This window comes from Chroicocephalus ridibundus, chromosome 1 (assembly GCF_963924245.1).
Source record: "Chroicocephalus ridibundus chromosome 1, bChrRid1.1, whole genome shotgun sequence".
Classification (NCBI taxonomy): domain Eukaryota; kingdom Metazoa; phylum Chordata; class Aves; order Charadriiformes; family Laridae; genus Chroicocephalus; species Chroicocephalus ridibundus.
The window spans coordinates 14554099-14573096 of NC_086284.1; the positions used below are offsets into that span (position 1 = coordinate 14554099).

General features: G+C 43.5%; 2 protein-coding genes across 3 annotated transcripts; both read left to right on the forward strand.

Moving 5' to 3' along the window:
• The first annotated feature begins 4 nt into the window (after nt 1–4).
• On the forward strand, nt 5–3357 carry ANKRD49 (ankyrin repeat domain 49). 2 transcript variants are annotated; one of them, XM_063329447.1, is made up of 3 exons: nt 5–132; nt 506–782; nt 2395–3357. In XM_063329447.1, the coding sequence occupies exons 2-3, from the start codon at nt 519–521 to the stop codon at nt 2851–2853; spliced, it is 723 nt and encodes a 240-aa protein (XP_063185517.1). In that variant the 5' UTR covers nt 5–132; nt 506–518; the 3' UTR covers nt 2854–3357. The 2 variants fall into 2 exon arrangements, with proteins under 2 accessions (XP_063185517.1, XP_063185508.1); XM_063329438.1 differs by having other exon boundaries at nt 85–214.
• Nucleotides 3358–6101: 2744 nt separating this feature from the next.
• C1H11orf97 (chromosome 1 C11orf97 homolog) lies at nt 6102–12458 on the forward strand. The gene is made up of 4 exons (XM_063335310.1): nt 6102–6381; nt 7020–7121; nt 9967–10092; nt 12015–12458. The coding sequence occupies exons 1-4, from the start codon at nt 6102–6104 to the stop codon at nt 12017–12019; spliced, it is 513 nt and encodes a 170-aa protein (XP_063191380.1). The 3' UTR covers nt 12020–12458.
• Nucleotides 12459–18998: the final 6540 nt, after the last annotated feature.

Here is an 18998-nt window from a genome sequence, read left to right on the forward strand (position 1 = left end):
CAGCCCCATGGCGGCCAACCGCTGTCGTCACGTCCGCTGGCGGCCGCCGGCCGTGCGTGCGTCCTCTTGCTGGCTGGCCCCGCCCTCGGAGCTGGCCCCGCCCTCGGAGCGCCGCTTCGGTGGGGGCGGCAGGTGCGTCCCGTCGCGAAGCTAGCCTGGGCCGGGCGGGTTCCGAGCGCGGATGGGAGACGGGACGGACGGCGTGTGGCCGCAGGCAGGGCCGGGGATGTAGGGGGGGGGCCTCGGGGGCGGGTTCCCGGGGGCGGGTTCCCGGTAGCCCCGGGGTGGGCGTTGAGGCCCTTCCCGGGGTGGTGTGGACCTCGCGGAGGGCCGCGGGGCTGGGCCGGGCCGGGCCTCGCCTCGGTCGGGGCGTGAGGGGAAAGGGTGGGGAGAAACACTGCCTAAAACCCAGTGTTTTCTCTAAATCTTTTGTTTGTAAACAATAAGGTGTTTTTATTGACGATAAAAGTTATTATAAATATGGCTGTCTATCTGCTGCTTACAGATGCTGACTGAAGATGAGTAAAGCCACGCAAGGGGACGAGGAGGATGAGGACAGCGAGCAGTTCGAAGACTTTACGGAGAATTTCAACCAGCTGGAACTGCTGGAGACACACCGGCATCTCATTCCTGTCGGGACCCAGAGCTGCTGGTCGGGACAGTCCGATGATGACGACGACGATGATGAACAAGAAAGAAGCGAGGAATGGTATGAAATGCAAGAGAAAAAAATGGAAAAAAATCCAGAGAAATTGCTGCTCTGGGCAGCCGAAAACAATCGGGTAAGGCATTTATTCTCTTTGTGTGTATGGCTGACAAGAACGTTGTTTTGAGCAGATATCTACAGTTTCATTGACAAATGGAAACTTACTTACGCTTCCCTTTATCCCTCTGATTCAAAATCCCTATTTTGATGCAGTTTTGCAAGCCACTGTATGTAAAACATCTCCCTTTGTAGCCCACACATGCTAAAATATTCCTGGATCAATTAGCTTTCAGAACAGAAGCTTTGATTGTAGTTCAGAGTTAAAATAAAAGCACTCTTAAACTTCTGTAAATGGAGAGCATGCCAGGCTCTTTCCTCCTGGCAAATAGCCTTTTAACTGGGGTGGGGAGGGTGTATCTGAAACTTTATTTTCTCAAAAGCTACATATGCAGAGGAGGGGTGACGGTTTTCCTGTCTCTACAGGCTGGAGGGGGAAGCTTTTTATTCTTGTCAGTGAGGGAGAGAAGACTGAGATTCCTGTTATGTAGCTTATTACACCCTTGTGTACATTTATTTTCATTAGTTGAAATTCTTACCCGTGCACAAGCTCCATCTACAGTTTTGTGGAGGTACTTGTGTGCTCACAGAGAACGGGGAGAAGGTCTAAGATAAAGATACTCCTAAGGCGTCCCAGCTGGGTGCTTAAAGCAAAGCGGGGGGGAGCTAGGGCTGTGTGGTTTCGCACCAGCATGGTAATGTATCTCTGGTTTTTTGTTTTGTTTTGTTTTTTAAAAAAAAAAACAAAACCAAGAAAACAAAACACCAAAAAAACCACCCTCAAAAAACCCACCCCCAAAAAACCCCAAACAAACAAACCCCACAAGCCAAAACAACCCCGGTAACAAAAGTAATAATAACTGGTTTTATTTTAAAATTTCTTGTTACACATAAGCCTTTTTGAGACCAACAGAAATTGTTTTCTCATAAAACTTCAGATCAGTAAAAGCCGTTGTCCTAGTTTGAGCAACACAGCACTAATTTATCTTCTAATGCTCTGGAAAATTGCACTTTTAGAAGACTCTAGTGTCTGAATTAATGAAAATATTTACTTTATAGCCAGCTATGGTATGTGGGTTTCAAGGTCTCGGTGTTTCCGAGCTAGTTAGGTGCAGGGATGAGGTGAAGCAAGACCCGGGCCCTTGACCCAAACTCGTCAACTGGATTATTTCATACCATGAATGTCACATTCTATATAAATTAGAAAGTTTTCTGAGGAGCTGTCTCTCTCCCTTGATGTCTGTGATCCTGAGAACTCCTTGCCCCAGTGCCGGACCCCTGAGCCCTTCCCTTCCTCCCAAAGCCCAACGCTCGCAATGTCCCACATTTGCTGCCTCCTGCTGGGAGAATGGGCTGAGGATAATTCCTGTATATTTTATATTGATATCGGGATCAATACTGGTTCTGTAGTATTATCGTTAATTATTTAGTCTTATCCTATTAAACCTATCTATATTTCAACCCTCATGTTTCCTTGTTTTCCCTGATTCCCCTTCCCAGGTGGGGAAGGGTTATCAGGTGATAGAATAATTGTCCAAACGACAACAAATTGTTATGGGTTTTTCAAACCATAAAAGCCATGCATGTTGTTTGCGGAGTTTTGTGTTAAATTACCTGTTTTCCTTCAACAGCTGAGCACCGTGAAGAGGCTGCTTTCTGAGAAGCTGGCTCCAGTTAATGCTCGTGATGAAGATCAGTACACTCCTCTCCATCGAGCTGCCTACAGCGGGCACCTGGACATCGCGCACGAGCTGGTGGCCCAAGGGGCGGACGTTCACGCGCAGACGGTGGACGGCTGGACACCGCTGCACAGCGCCTGTAAGTGGAACAACACCAAAGTGGCCGCGTTCTTACTTCAGCAGGGCGCGGACATCAACGCGCAGACGAATGGTTTGCTGACCCCTCTGCACATCGCTGCGGGAAACAAAAACAGTAGAGAAACCCTGGAACTCTTGCTGATGAATCGCTATGTGAAACCGGACCTGAAAAACAACTTGGATGAAACAGCCCTTGACATTGCCAGGAGGACTGATATATATCACTACCTTTTTGAAATAGTAGAAGACTGCATAAATGCTGTGTCCCCTTAAAAGCTGGGGTTAAGCTCGCGGATGTGAGGCACGCTGCCCGTTCTTGGTGTTCTGCATGCTCGTCAGCGGTGGTCGGTCCCTTTGCAGCAAGGTTTTCAATTTAAGATACTTTAGTATTCTCCTCAGGCAAAATGTCACTTCTTGCAACTCGGCTCGGTGGCCTCGCTCATGCTTTGAAGCGCTACTGCTGTTATGCAAGGAATTCGGAAAGTCTCAGTAATTTCAGTCAGTCTCTGTTTAATCTGTGCAAATTTGGAGGGGCTTCTGTAATTGGTCTGTGCTGTCAAAGCAGGAGGGAAAACTGGAATATTTGCTTGGTGTGGAAGAATTCTGGCTTGGTTATGCAGAGCTCATTACAGCACACTTGAAAATTATTTTTTGAGAAATTTAACTTTTTTAAAACTGCATGAAAGCTCAGAATGAATGTAACTTATTTGGGTGAGACACAAAATGTTTAGTGATCCTGGTGTAAGGCTTATTATAAAATAAAATATTTAACCCTAAGTATTTTGTGGTCATATTTCTAATTGAAAGTTCAATTATCAATGCAATTGCCTGTTCATAAATCAAAAGCGTTATTCACAGGATGATTAAAGTAGTTTTTTATTTTTTTCCTGTTACTTTTCAAGGAAATTACTTTCTATGAAGATCCTGTTTACTTCTCACTTGCAAATTAAATTGAGGAGGAGAGTTTTAATGTCATGGATACGGCATTAGTTAGAACAAATGAACCTCAACTGTGTGAGGAGAAACAGCCAACATACTGTTCTGTCTGATTTAGTTACAGCTAATTTAGTGTGGGACACACTCAGCAGTGTTTCTCTTCCACTTTTGAATTCCCAAAGAGAATCCCTATTCCAATTCAAATATTCAGTATAGTTTTAAAAAACTTTACTGGTACTTTTCCTCAAAATTCCTTAATTTCCAGACCATTCGTTTATTTTCTTATTTGACGCTGTTTTAATTTGTGATAGCTTGTATTACTAACCCTAGGCATTCACATCTGAGTTGGTCTTCCAAAAGTTATGACAGAGATTTGGCTGCTGTCCTTTAACCAAATTTCAGGGTGGTGGGAGTGGGCTGGTTTGCTTGTTCCTTAAGATTTTCAGGCCTTTAGCACGCACTTCAGTGCAGCTTCTCTCTGCGTTCATGCCAGCTAGAATCTCACTGGTTTGCAGTGAAGACTCGGGACCCTTTATCTGAGCAGGTCTTTAGCACTGAGTACTATTTGACTTAGCAGAAAAATGTTAATTAATGCTGTAAATTTTTGCAAGAGATATCATAATTTTCTGCTTCTGTGTGTCAGTTCAGCCTTTCTGGTAGAAAGTAAAAAATTCTATGATTTTTAGGGTTGATTTGAGAGTTTAATTTACTTGTGTTACTGTTCACATCAGCTGTATCAGTGCATCTCTCAGTCTTCCAACTTCTTTTGGAGAATCAACATCTCTGCGTTATTTAGCTACCTGTGAGAGGTCCAGTAATGTGCACTTCCCATCTTTTTTTTTTTTTTTTTCAATTATTTCCCCCACTTTGGTTCAAGTGGAAGTTTCAGACAAAAATCACTACTAAACGCACGCAGTTAATGAATGAGGGTTTTTAAGTACCAGTACAATTACTGTCATCTACAATACCATAATTACTTCCCAAACAATTCTCTGAGCAGGTAGATCTTTTTTGATCAGTGGTGGTTTAGGAGAACTCTAGTAGAACTTCAGCAATGCCGCCAGCCCAGAAGATGATCTGTACTGCATAGGAATTAGTACACTAAAGATTTTTCCATTATAATGGTGCGCTGCGTCATTTTGAGCTTCAACTTTGCCATCTGTAATTCAGGAGTGGAGAAACTTTCTTCTCTGTGTTAATCAAATTGAACTGAAAATTGAACGGAAGACCTGAAGTACTGTCGCTTGGTATAAGAGCTGTAACAAAACACTCTGTTGTCCCGTGCAAGTGCCTTACTGAGTGATCCCAAGCTCCTTCCAGTGACCACTAACAGACCTGAAGCGCCTTTGTAGCAGTAGCAGCAGGGTTGGGGGATGTTGGCCCACATCTGGTGCTCTGATCAAGCAACTGTGGGAGGGCATCTCCGTCCCCCATCTTTCCAGAAGCCCTGTTCAGCACTGCCATTGGAAAATAGAGAACTGCCTCTGAACTATGAATGGTACAGGACAATTTTTAATTTTATTTTGAAAGCTTAGTTTCAGGACATCTGTGGAAGATGAACACACCTTGAAATGCATCAAGGAAAAATACAGAAGTCATGGCATTTGCGTAACTAGACTTGGTTTCTATCTTATAAATTCTCATTACTGCATGCAAAATCTTGATTTCAAGGAAGATACTGCAGGGCAAAGCTGCTGGCCAGGCGAGCAGGGCAGCTTCCCGGTGTGCCTGCCAGCAGCATTATCCATGGACTACTGTAATTGCCAGATGCTCTTCTTTCTCAAAACTTTAACAGTGGCAAAACAAGAAGAGTCAAGTCTACTTCAGTCCTATAAACAGCATCTCAAGATGCTTCATTTCATGAAAAGCGTTCCTAAAACCAAGCTAGAACTGTTATTAGTAGACCTGTATCATATAATCATAGAACGCCAGGTTGGAAGGGACCTCAAGGATCACCTGGTCCAACCTTTCTTGGCAGAAGCACTGTCTAGACAAGTTGGCCCAGCACCCTGAAAATCTTGAAGGCATCCAATGATGGGGGAGCTTCCCTGGGGAGATTATTCCAATGGCTGATTGTTCTCCTTGTGAACATTTTTAGCAGAATCTTAGAAGTGCCCAATGATAGTGAATGCACCACTTCCCTGAGGAGATTATTCTAGATTATATCATCCATCCAGCTAAAGTGGACTCTTCTGTCTTTATCTCCGCCAGTCCGCCGTTGCCTCAGGAGAAGACAACAAGGCATCCTTTCATAAGGCGGGCCAGTGGTGACACCCCACAGGGGTACAAAATGTTTGTAACGTGCTGACTGACAAATGAGGAGTCATTAACGATACCTCGCGCAGAACTGTCGATGCCTAGAGCTGTCACCCACCCTGTGCCCCAAGTGGGCACGAGGTGGCCATGGGGATGGTGACTGGCCACAGCCTGCCTCGGAGGCCACCCCGTTGTTCACCCTGGCCCGTGGAAGGGGTAAACCCCCCCGAGCTGTGACTGAAAATGGCAGACCCGATGCGCCCCCTCAGCGGGTGGCGGTGCGCTCCCTCCCTCAGCCATTCGCGCCCCCACCGAAGCGCGGCCCCAACATGGCGGAGGGCGGGCAGGGCGGCGGCACCTTGCTCTGCCCCGCCGCCCCTCCGGGCCTCGGCTTTGCCCGCCGCTCCGCCGCGCTCCCTCCTGCCGGTGGCGGGGCCGAGCCGGACCGCCTCCGCCCGCCCCCGCTCCTGTGGCAACCGGACCTCCCGCCTTCTACCTGCCCGGGCGCGGCGGCGGCCATGAGGGCGGCGAGCGGGGAGCAGCCGGCGGTGGCGGCCGAGGAGGCGGGCAGCGATGTCCGCGGCCAGGCGGCGGCAGGCGGGCAGCCCTGTGAGCGCGGCGGTTCCCCCGGCCCGGCGGCGGGGCCCGCTTCACCGTCCGCCCCCCCTCTCCGCGCCCGTTGCGGTCTCCGTTCCCCATCCCCACCGCGGCCCCGCTCCGGCCTGTCCCCTCGGGGGAGCCGAGCCTTTCCCCCCGCGGCCACCTTCCTTGGTGGCCCCTCACCTCCCCCAGCCCCACACACCCTACCATGGCAGGGGTGTGGGTTGGGACCCTCCTGCCGCCATGAGGTGCCCTAATCCTTCTGTAGTGGGGATCCCCCTCAGTGAGGCCATCCCCTTGGAGGCCTCTTCCACGGGTGGCCCAGCCTCGGGTTGTTCGCCATGGGGAGACACGGTGGCCCTGTCGCCTCGGGTGGCCTGGGGTGGCGTTGGCTCCTGCATGGGCAAGCTGCCTCAGCACTTGCTCCCCTTATAGATTTACCCCCCTCGGTCCTGTCCTGAGGAATGGCGCCATGCTGGGGAGCAGCGCCTGGCCAAACACTAGTGTCTAATTGTAAATTATTTGTCTTAAAGTGTATTAAAAGACAGGTGCAGAGCAGCATAAAATGGCATTACGTTTGGCAAAGCACGTTAGTCATTCAGGGGATTTAAAGTCACTGGTTCTTTTGTAATATCTTTTACTAACAGGGAAGAAAGTATATGTTGAGCCATCTAGGAGAGTTAAAGAAATACTTGAAGAAGAGCTTTCTTTTCGGAAAGAAGCATGCCATGTTAAACACCCAGCTGCAGGTAATCCTCCTTATCAGCAAATGGCAAGTGTTTGTCAGGGCAAATGAAATACACGTTGTTTTGAGGAACTGTGGCAAAATTATTATTTAAAAAAAAAAAAAAACAGCCCAAAAAATTTATGTAATAGCCTGGGGAACATTTAGAAACACAAGAATTGCATATAGTCTTTACTTTTCTTTTTTTTGTGGCTGAAATTATGGGACCGTAGAGAACATGGATAATTCCATATGATCTATCAGTTTAATAAAACAGAAACAAATGCGAAGCAGTAGGGAGGTTTTGTTATCTTTTTCTTTGAAAGAACTGCTGTAGTTATTAGAATACTTTGTCCCCTTTTGCGGTTCAAAACTGAAGTTGGTGTTGAAAAAAAAGAGCAGAGATAAGAACGATAAATAAAGGGCAGCAAAACTGAAAGCATTTAGAAAATCAGTCTGCTTAGGCAGCTTAAAAGTTGTGGATAGACTTGACTGCAGTAAGCAAATAAGGAAATGGAAGTCTGAGAGACAACAAGGTGTTTGGTCTAGCTAAACTATTAAAAATGAGATAAGATCAGAGTAGAAATAATTAGTGGTTTTTAACAAAAAGAGAAGTTAATGCTGGAACAATTTAATAAAGATCACTTAGATTCACCATTTTTAATACACACTTTAAATATTTTGCACGTAAACCATTAGCCCCAGTCTGAGCTCATTTGCTAGTTTGGGCGGAGAAATGAGCGCATGTAAGAAAAAACTTATATCATGCTGGTGGTTTCTTGCAGCCATAAGATCTATTAATCTAATCATAGAAAATTAATTCTCAGAAGTTTGTAATCTTTAAGGATCTTTTATCTGGTTGATTACAAGTTCATATTGCCTTCATCAGCCAAGCCATTGGATTTTATTAGGTACCTCTTGGTAAAGTCCACTGGGTAAACCTGGCTATTCCACAGCTTCCCTTACTAGATTGTTCTAGTGGTTGGTGTATTAAAAAAAAAAAAAAAGCCTGATTAATAATTTGGATTTGCATGATTCTGCTCCTTGCTTTTCTTGGATATATAACAGTGCCTTTTTAGTATCCAGGATTTTCTTCCAGAGACGGTATATACACATATATTTGGTTTTGGTTCTTTATGTACTCACCAATTTTTTTGCATCCTCTTTTAAAATATGAATACTAAATCTGATAATGATATTTCAGTATTTGTATCACCAGTAGAGAGAGAGAATCTTTTACTTGTTTTAGAGCTACATTAGAGCTAATGTTAGCCCTAGAACCTCGGACTGTTTGTCAACTGTTACTCCTAAATCCATGATGCTTTTGCTCCACAATACACAGTTCCCATTCTGTAGCCCCACATTCTCTTCTGTAGAGTAAAGCTATTCCTTGGTTATATTAAGCTGCATTTTGTTGGAATAGGCCCACCGCTGTCTCTCCTAAACATTACATCCTCCAGAAATGTAATAAGGACATTTTTGCCTTTTTTTCCAAACTTTGAAAAAGTCCTTATGTTTTCTGTTATGTAGGATTGAGACCCAAGTCTGAACTCACTAGAAATGAATTTAAAACATTTGGATTGACAGACAAAAATGTACATAACCTAGGTAATGTAAGGAGTGTTCTGTCAGATGTAAAGACCATTTGAACCTGCGACTCCATTACTGTGATTAGGCTCCTTAGGCAATTACAGCACACACCTGCAAAAGCTACTTGTGTAGGCTCTCTTTATAGTAAATGGGGAGAAAAAGGCACTTTGAAAACACGGTTCTTCTGACTTGTCCTACATACCTACCATTGCGTGTGTTAGGCTCTGAAAGTGCCTGTTCTTTTCCCATTGACTATAAGGGGGTTCTGGACAAGTAGCTGAATTGCAGATGTTAACATTGGGTCGCTCGAGCTGTTCATGTGTCTAATGTTACTAAGAGCTGAAGACGACTGTATTTCCCTGCATCGGTCTGCCAATGGATCAAAACTGTCTGGAATATTTCAGCCTCATCCTGTAAATGAATGCTACTGTATATGTTCTCATGATTTCTGGGGAGTCTCCCAGTGAAGTGTATGTTAAAAGGCTTAAAGTACTAAAAATATTATAGAAACGCTACAAAAATATTTATTACAGGTATGTATAATATAAATGTATAACAAGCTTGGTATTTAAATGGTATGTTTAGCACAGTTATATGCATAGCATAACAATGCTATGTATAATAAGGTCAAGTAGATGCCGGTGTACAGATTATTGAGGAAGAACCTAGTTCCTTTTTCATCTGTATAGATCGGGAGAATGAGAGATGTTCCCTAAGTGGCTTGTGCTCTGATAAACAACAATTGTTAGGTTGGATGGTTACTGATTTACAGTTTAGATTATTAGTAAGTTTATTGTTTTACATAAATAAGACAGTAAATTGTAACGTTTCCACAAAATAAGTTAGATTTTTTCTTTTGTTTTGATGGTGTTGGCTTTGTTTTGGTTTGGTTTGATTTTGGTGGTGGTGGTCTTGTTGTTTTTCTGCTGTCTTTTTATGAGGGCATTTGGTATTCCAGTATGACCAATAAATCATGCTGGATGCGTCAATGGTATTACTGCTGTTTCTTGTACATTATAGCTCAACTACGTCCTGCTTCAGTTAGGAGCATAGTAGTCTGTTCTGCAGACAGTAGAGAGCATCGTATACCTTTAGCAATCTGAACTGCTCTCTGAAAATGTCAATCTCTTCATTAACCATGGAGGAAGATTATAGTGTTCTGCTTAACTACTTCTAATTACTGTATACACCAAAGGGACTGTCTTTTAAAAGTTACATTAATTCTAGAACAAGTTGAAGTAATCAGTTCTAATGGTATTATTTTGACAAATTATTAACAGTGGCTCTGGAAGGAATTTGGAGTGTGAAAAAGGATTTCTCCATTGGAAGCCTGAAACCAGTGTCGCAGAACAGGAACGGTTTACTTTTACAGCCTCAATTCTACTCAAGGCATGCAGGAATGAAAAGTAAGAATCAATAATAAGAAACTTTCACTATAACACCTCAATTTAAAATTGCATTTTACAATTGCATTTAAAATTGCAGGGTAATATTATTTTGTAATTCATAGACATCTCACAAGACTGCAGTTTACCTGTATGGTCTTACAGTAATCACCTCTAGGCATCTTTCTGCAGAGCTAACCCACCTCTTCCTTTAGTAAGTCGCCAACAGACTTGATATCTTTGCATAAGAAACGTGTTCAGGACTGCTGTGTTGAGTCATCTTATTTCATATTCTGAAACCTTTTGTAAATGTGTGGAACAATCACTTCCTCCTGATAAGTGGTGAGTGTTGGTTTCATGTACATAATGAACCTTACTTGCCTTTCTTAGCATCCAACCTTAACAAATTCAAATGTTTGGAAAAGCCCTTCTCCAACGCACCTCCTGAAAAGAGATTGATCTAGGGATCATTTCAGGCATTTGTCATTTCAGGCATGTGGCATCTGTTTCTTTCCTTACGGTCTGTGGAGTGTAGCTTTTGTGGAGCAGACCTGTTCCTTACGAGCTGGTGGATTTTAGCATAGTCTTCTCAATATGCCCACCTCTCTTTCAGGGAAACATACTAACTTTGTAGTGGAAGGTGAAAGCTTCCAACTCTATCATTAGCTTTGTAAGAGGAGTATTGTTAGTGCCATGAGCTTGCAAAATGTGTGGACTCAGCATATTTTGCCATTAAATGAAACACTTTCCCACATTCTCAGGGGCTGGTGGTTTAAAAATACAGCTAGTTGCCTGACTAGCACTTCTTTCTTCCTTCCTATCTTGATTGTGTTAGCTCTGGAGGTAGTGGCATCTTCATTACAACAGCAACAAATTATTGCCAGTATAAGAAGCGTTTAACCAGTACAGGCTTCTGCCACGCTGCCTTTACTCTAGAGTTACTACTTGTAGGAATATGTTGGTTATAGAGCAGGCCTAATCTATGCTAGGTATTAACTGCAGTCACTTCTGGTATGTACTTAAACCAAGAAAACTTTAGCCACGCCATAGAAAATACAAACAAAGAATACTTCAGGGTTTTGAGACCTTGGCATAATTTTCCAACGCATGTACCTGAGACTTCTAATGAAGGCAAGTAGAGTTTTCAAAGATCCTGATCTCCTCCATTTCCTGTTAAGATCCATGAAGAATGAACAGCTTTAAAACAAAGAAGTTTATTCAAAATTATTTAGGTGCTGAAATTTATGGATTGGTTTTCTTTTGAGAATTTAGATGTACCTTCATTCCTAGGGATTGCTGCTAGAGACAAGTGGTGCTCTCCTCACTAGCTGTACTGCCTGTTTTGCAGTGGAATAGGCAGGTATCATGACAGAAGGGCTGGCAGAAAAGATACAAGACAGGAGAAAAACTAGAAGCAATCTGACTTCAGCTCCTCTGTTCACCAAACCATTTCAATTCACACATCCTCTTCTGAGTAAGGACCTGGGGAAGAAATGAGGTTGTAATATACTAATCAGGAGACGGAGTAGATACAGGCTATGGAAATAGACAAAAAAGAAGAGAGGTTTCTTGGGAGAAGATGAGCTTACTGTGTTTAGTGCCAGAAGAAAAGGCACTGGCAAAAGGAAAAGGAAGAAGCACAGGCAAGGAGAATGAAAGAGGAGACATAGAACAGAAGGTCGTGAGTTCCTAAAGGAAACTGGAGAGAGGAGAACACAGTTCAGCAATGCAGAGATAGAAACTGTAAGAAATGAAGGGAAAAGATGCAGGAGAAATAAGTAGAAGAAAAAAAAAGAAAAAATATATACACCCATGTTACTGAATTTACTGAAGTTAATGCATTTATTTTTTGCTTCTGCCTTTCCCTAAAAGTGGCTAGTGGTTTGGGGGGCTCGCTATGTGGTGTCTCATCCATCCTCAGAACAGATCTTGTTTTTTTACAGATTGATGAACTTTAGCACTGTGGAGACCTGACGCTGTTTTGATGTGTCAAATCAAACATCAAAATGGCTAGCTGCCTTTGGAAACGTAGATTGGTATTTCTAAGATTTTGAAGAAAGTTCTGCTTGGATAGGGAGCTGTTTCCTCTTTGCTTGTTGTTTTTTATTCATATCTTCATGCTGCTTTTGAATCTGGTGCTGTAGTAGCCAAATCTGATCCATATTTCAGCCAGTGATGAAGATGTCACAATCCAAAGATTACAAAATGCTTTTGCTGACAAGAACATGCTACTGTGAAACTTGATGTTTTCATAGGCTTCTCTGTTGCAAAATGATTCTAAGTTCCAGCAGAAGATTGTAATGTAATTTCAGAGATGCCTTAAAATGCCTTAGGCTCAGTCCGTTCATTAAACTGAGCAGTTCATAAGCCAAGAGTTTGTGATTCAGTGTCTAGCTTGATTTAATAAAAGTTTAACATAAATAAGCCTCTCTATGTATGTGTCCTGATTTCAGCTGGGTTAGAGTTAATTTTTTTTCTAGCACTGCTGTGTTTTGGTATTAGTATGAGAATAATGTTGGTAACATGTATTGTTTTTGCTGTTGCTAAGTAATGCTTATATTAAGTCAGGGACTTTTTCAGCTTCCCATAGAAGCTGAGCAGGAGCATAAATGGGACAAGCTGGCCAAGGGAATATTCCATACCATCGATATCATGTTCAGTATATAAATGGGGGATGGCTGGGGGGCAAAAATCCACGATCACAGCTCGGGATGGGCTGGGCAATTGATCATCGGGCATTGAGAGCAATTGCATTGCATCAATTTATTTTGTATATTCTTCCATTACTGTTCTATTAAACTGTCTTTATCTCAAACCACAAGGTTTTTTTTTCCCCTCCTTTTTCTCCCTCTTCGCCATATCCTACTGGGGAGGAGGGAGTGAGTGAATGGCTGCGTTGTCCTAGGTGCCAGCTGGGGTTAAACCATGACAACTTAAGAGTTATCGTAGTGTTAAAGAACCACAGAGGCAGCATGGAACATGAAATAACCTATCACTAAGCTCTCACTCTTCACCATTATTACAGTGAGGTAATACCAAATGATCATGAGTTTGTTTTGTATTATCACACAACTTAGGAAACAAACGTGGATCCTTCTAGGTACGGTATAAACCAGAACAAAAGATGGCTTTGAAAGGTGATGGATGGTTGGAGGAGGTACCAGAGACAGGAGTGACATTTGCAGCTACAGAATAGCTTTGGTGCTCTGGTGGCAGATGTTGAGAGGCATTAATTGTTTAGCTTAAATAGGTAAGTTTTAATTAGAATAAACTACGTAGGGTTATTAGATGGTGTGATTTAAGCTGTTTGCCTAGCTATACTTGCCATGAGTAGCTAGATTTGCTGAAGCTTTTAGGCTACAATAGAGTTAATTTTCTTAGTAATTTTCCTAGCCGCTGGTACAGTGCTGCGTTTAGTCTTTTAGTACAAGAAAAATGTTGATAACACACTTACATTTTGGTAGTGTTTTCCCCAAGTCTGGACTTTTCAGTTCCCCATGTACTGCCATCGAGCACAGGTGCACAAGAAACGTAAACCAGAAGATATGGAGGCTCCAACCGTCATCAGAGACTGCAAATCAACAGGAGCGGTCAGTGGCCTGCCTGGACACAGAGAGGGAATCCAAGAAGGTGTTAGAAGACCCCAGACCAAAAATCACCATTGGACTAAAAGAGGCATGAAGAGCAGGTGAGGAGCAGGTGTGTACATCACAAGGTTGTAATTGCTCAGGGATTTCTTTGTTCGAGGTCCCTCCCTTTTCAGAGGCACCCAGCCTGGGCTCACCTTGGTGCTGTACCTTTCAATCAAATTACTTATTTTTATAAAGTCTGACACCTGAGACTGCTGCAGGAAACCTAGGGTTGAAACTGAAGATGGAGGGAGCACGCTCAAGTGCGGCGTGGAAAGGGGCACCCATAGGCTCACTGGGGTCACCCACTGCAAAGGGACCCTGGTCTGAGCAGTTAAAGACTCAGGTGGTATGTGCGACTCTTTGGATGGTGTGTGAATGCTCGGACAGCATCTTCTATAACTGCAGACGAGGGCCAGGAAGGTCTCTCCAGGAAAGCCTCTGAGCTGCCTGGGCCTGAACCGTGCAGGAGGAAGGGGAGAATGATAGAAGGTGGAGACTCCCTGCAGTGGGAGATGGAGGCTCCCATCTGCTGCCCCAGCAGGGTGCCTGGGGAGGTTTGTTGAGGGCTGACATCTGGCACGATGTGGAGATCATACTGAGTCTTGTCTGGGCCTCGGACTTTTAATCCCCGCTGCTCTTCCACAGGGTCAGCAATGATAGTGCCAGGAGAGACATGGAGCGTATCAAGCGTGACTACATTGCTGTGGGGCAAGTCAAAGACATAGATGCCCAGCTGGTTTCTCCTCAATCCTACTGGTGAGGGGGTAGGGCTGGAGGAAGGGGTGGATCCTGTAGGCCAATTACTGTTTGCACAGCCGGTGCTGAAAATGGGGAGTTGGCTTTTATGACTGTGGGGTGTCCCCGCTTTGAGGACTAAGAACTGCTAGGAAGAGATGAGATTCACCTCAACAAGTGGGGCAAAAGCTGGGTTTGTACCATATCTAGAAGGATGCACGGTTATTTCCTAAGTGCTGTGACAACGCGAGAAATACATAGTAGTGATGAGCGACTCATTCTGGATGTCGTCTCCAAACACATAGAGGAACAGGAAGTTATTGGAAGTGGTCAGCATGGATTTACCAAGGGCAAATCATGCCTGACCAATCTGATAGCTTTCTATGATGTTATAACGGGTTGGCTGGATGAGGGGAGAGCCGTAGATGTCATCTACCTTGACCTTAGCAAGGCTTTTGACACTGTCTCCCATAACATCCTCATTAGGAAGCTGAGGAAGTATGGGCTAGACGAGGTGACAGTGAGGTGGATCGAGAGCTGGCTGAGTGACAGAACTCAGAGGGTTGTGATCAGCGGCATAGAGTCCAGTTGGAGGCCTGTAACGAGTGGTGTCCCTCAGGGGTCAATACTTGGACCAATTTTGTTCAATATATTCATTAATGACCTGGATGATGGGACAGAGTGTATCCTCAGCAAGTTTGCTGATGATACCAAGCTGGGAGGGGTGGCCGACACTCCAGAGGGCCGTGCTGCCATCCAGCGTGACCTGGACAGGCTGGAGAGCTGGGCAGAGAAGAACCTAATGAGGTTCAACAAAAGCAAGTGCAAGGTCCTGCACCTGGGGAGGAAGAATGCCAAACACCAGTATATGTTAGGGGCGGACATGCTGGGAAGCAGCTCTGAGGAGAAGGATCTGGGGGTCCTGGTAGACAGCAAATTATCCATGAGCCAGCAGTGTGCCCTTGTCGCCAAGAAGGCCAATGGCATCCTGGGCTGCATAGGGAAGACTGTGGCCAGTAGGTCGAGGGAGGTCATTCTTCCCCTCTACTCTGCACTGGTGAGGCCACAACTGGAGTACTGTGTCCAGTTTTGGGCTCCCCAGTTCAAGAGGGACAGGGAACTACTGGAGCGAGTCCAGCGTAGGGCAACCAAGATGATTATGGGACTGGAGCACCTCCCTTATGAGGAAAGGCTGAAAGAGCTGGGACTCTTTAGCCTGGAGAAGAGAAGGTTGAGGGGGGACCTGATTAATGTTTACAAGTACCTAAAGGGTGGGTTTAAGGAGGACGGAGCCAGGCTCTTTTCAATGGTTCCCAGTGACAGGACAAGGGGCAATGGGCACAAGCTAGAACACAGGAAGTTCCGTTCAAATACACGGAAAAACTTCATTACAGTGAGGGTGTCAGAGCACTGGAACAGGCTGCCCAGGGAGGTTGTGGAGTCCCCTTCTCTGGAGATTTTCAAGACCCGCCTGGATGCAGCCCTGAGCGATGTGCTTTAGGCAATCCTGCTCTAGCAGGGGAGTTGGACTAGATGATCTCTAGAGGTCCCTTCCAACTCTGAAGATTCCGTGATTCCGTGATCATTTGCCTGGCCAGCCTGGGGAGGAGAACTATTCGTAGGGGTAACAGGGGAGGGAGATGACAACCCATGATCAAGTGAGGAGGTAGTGGACCAGGTTGGTAGGCATGACATTTCCTGTCTTCATGTTTAACAATCTAAATAAATGATCAGGCTTTGCCATATTCCTAGAAAAATTGTAGCATGGTTTTTTTTCCAAATTAATAATACTTAGCACTTACCCAACAGTTTTCATTTTCAGAATTCTTTCCAGACATCCTTCCAGCACATCTGTGGGATAAACAAGCGTTACTGTCTTTTCAAAGGAGGGAATTGTATTGTACAGTGAAAAAAATGAACTAGGACTGATGGATAATTTAAAATTAGAGTTGAAGAACTCCTTATTCCCAGTTACGCCTCAGACTGACAATTCACATCTATCCTAAGGTGTGATCCTAAGAGGTGGAGGTGGGATTTTTTTCTGGGACTCTCAGATCCTAGGGAAATATCTAAACCACACTGAATATTGTTACAAAAGAAGAGTCTCAGTGACAACCCGGTGAAGCTAGATTTTGTTTTCCTTTGCTTTTTTTACCATAATCTGTGAATGAAATGGCATGTTTGTTTTTTGGTTGTCTAGAACTCTTCTCTGACACTAAAAGTTCGATTTTATTTTTGTATCAGTGAGAAGGGAAAAAAACCCAAACCTGTTCTTGGCTCCAAGCCAACTCTTTTCAGCATTTCCATTTGACTTCTAAATGAAAAAAAAATATTGGCACTGAAAATTGCACCTGAGGCACTAGAGGAATAGCTGCTTTTGAAAACATTATTCTCCCTTTTTAGGTGCAAATTTGATCAGGAACCGCACAATAATTTTGAAAACCACTGGGTTTTCAGGTAGAGGCTTTGGTTAAGCTTGTTGCATCTCATTCCTGCTCTGTGCTTCATTTTTATTCTACTCTCCTCTCCCTGCTTTCTCATTCTTAGTAATTTTTTTTCATGGTCTTGTTTTACAATTTTCCAAATGAAAAGACTTTCTGGGTCTATCCTGGATTCCTGCTAACTCACTAACTCAGTTTTGCTGCAACAAAGGCAGATTTGTGAATCTAATTTCTCCTTGGCTCCCTCTTCGTTTTTGTGCCACCTTGTACAAGGGAGAAATGTCTTTTAGATCTTTTCTACTGAATATTTTATTTCAATTATGAGGTTTGGGTACTTTTTAGTCCTATATATTAATGTTTGTGACCTTTTTATGTGTCTCATCTTTCATTTGAAGAAAACAAAGCAATTTGTTTAAATATACTAGCATTGCATAATATTAATGTTTTTAGTATTACTATGATATTTATAATATTTCATTAAATGGTGTGTTGGGTAATTTAAACTAACTTTGCGTACATTTTATCATAGTGACTTTTTACAGTCTAACTGTTTAGCTACTCTTTTCTCTTAGTTTTTTTTAATATTACTTCATTTCCAAAGTAAACACTATTGCTTTGAAAGACAAATGTTATCATTGCTTCCGTTTATTAATAACAGTGTTCAAACACTGACATCTTTCAAAGGCTACATCTACATTATCAAGGAATGAAGCACAATAGGAGGGGGTCAAGTTATTAAAGCAATTGGTGTTGAGAACCCCATAATTAGGCTACACGTGGTTTAGGAGATTTACTTCAAACTAGAGCTTGTCCTGTCTCCTGAACTGAAATGTCACCCCGGTGCTTGAGCTTCAAAGATGTTTGAAGAAAAGCTCTACCACAAACCCTTGCCCTCTGGCCCGGGGGATGCTCACAGGGTAAAATGAGAGCATCGGTGCTGGTTGCACATCACTGCGCTTGCTGCTGTTGCTGCATAAGATGCAGTCTAGTGCTCAAAAAAACAAGGAAGATCAAAACTCATAACTGCTAACAAATATCCACAGAGACAAATTCTGGCTTGCTGGTACACACACGTATGTCAAAGTTTCTGAGGATTGCGTGGTTTTGTGAGGAAAGTTTCCTGCTCTGATTTTTGGCTCTGGTCTACACTGGTGAACAACAATGTGTGCTACAATGGAAGGTTGAAGAGTGTTCTGGGGCAGGATCCTCCATCCACAGTGTGCACAGCACATTTGTTCATGCCTGTGCCTTGACCTGGAAATGTCAGCTTCACATAGGTTTAATCCAGCCCGGCTCACAGTCACAAGTGGAACTGTAGCTGGGCAGAATATTTTAACATCACGTTTGCTGGATATGCAATAATGTGGGCTTGTCTGTCCGGAAGCTGTTCATCCAACGAGACAGGCATCAACTTTCAATTGAATCTTTTATCTCTGGTCATATTTCAGAAATTTAAACTTCCAAGCAGAAAGATCACAATCCTGAATATGAAAAACCGGGTAATTAAATTACAGGCATTTAAACTTTATGCTAAAATACGGTGTGCAATTTTTACAGAAGAGAACTTTTATCATTCTCTTTCATACAGGATTTAGGTTCTTACTTGGCAAAAACTTGCATTGAAACCATGGGGGCTGTTTATGAAGAAGAGATTTCAAAGTCATTCTTAGTGTCGTTTTGGTACCAGATAGCATCCTGCTACTCTTTGAAGCTGATTGTGTTTTCTTGGGATAAAAAACTCCACAAGGTTTCCCTGGCTGACAGAATGTCTGGCTTGATAGCTGTGGCTGAAAACACAGCCTCATCTTGCAGTACCTTTTAAACTGTGTTTGCAAGACAGCTGACAAATAACTTCAAAGTCTTTTCTAGGCTTAGATACTTCTCAAGTGTGACAAAACAGAGTGAGTCAGAGTAGAAAGAGGAAGCCAGCTGGGAAGCTCTAGGCAAAAACATTTACTGCTGTTAGAAACAGCAAACATTTAACCTTCAAATAAGCAAAATATTTTTTATTTTGCAACAGCTTCATTACTAACAGCCAGCATTTTATTTTAAATTCCTGACTATCAGCAACAGTGGAGCTTACTGTGGTTTCCACAGGGCAGTTAAACCACATTTCCCC

What these genes read in the sequence shown, in the direction of transcription:
- C1H11orf97 (XM_063335310.1), top strand. Translation starts at nt 6,102, where the DNA reads ATGGCGGAGGGCGGGCAGGGCGGCGGCACCTTGCTCTGCCCCGCCGCC. An exon ending in GGCGGCAGGCGGGCAGCCCT is followed by an intron (nt 6,382 to 7,019) that starts GTGAGCGCGGCG and finishes TTTTACTAACAG; the next exon opens with GGAAGAAAGTATATGTTGAG. An exon ending in TGTTAAACACCCAGCTGCAG is followed by an intron (nt 7,122 to 9,966) that starts GTAATCCTCCTT and finishes AATTATTAACAG; the next exon opens with TGGCTCTGGAAGGAATTTGG.
- ANKRD49 (XM_063329447.1), top strand. Translation starts at nt 519, where the DNA reads ATGAGTAAAGCCACGCAAGGGGACGAGGAGGATGAGGACAGCGAGCAG. An exon ending in GGGCAGCCGAAAACAATCGG is followed by an intron (nt 783 to 2,394) that starts GTAAGGCATTTA and finishes TTCCTTCAACAG; the next exon opens with CTGAGCACCGTGAAGAGGCT.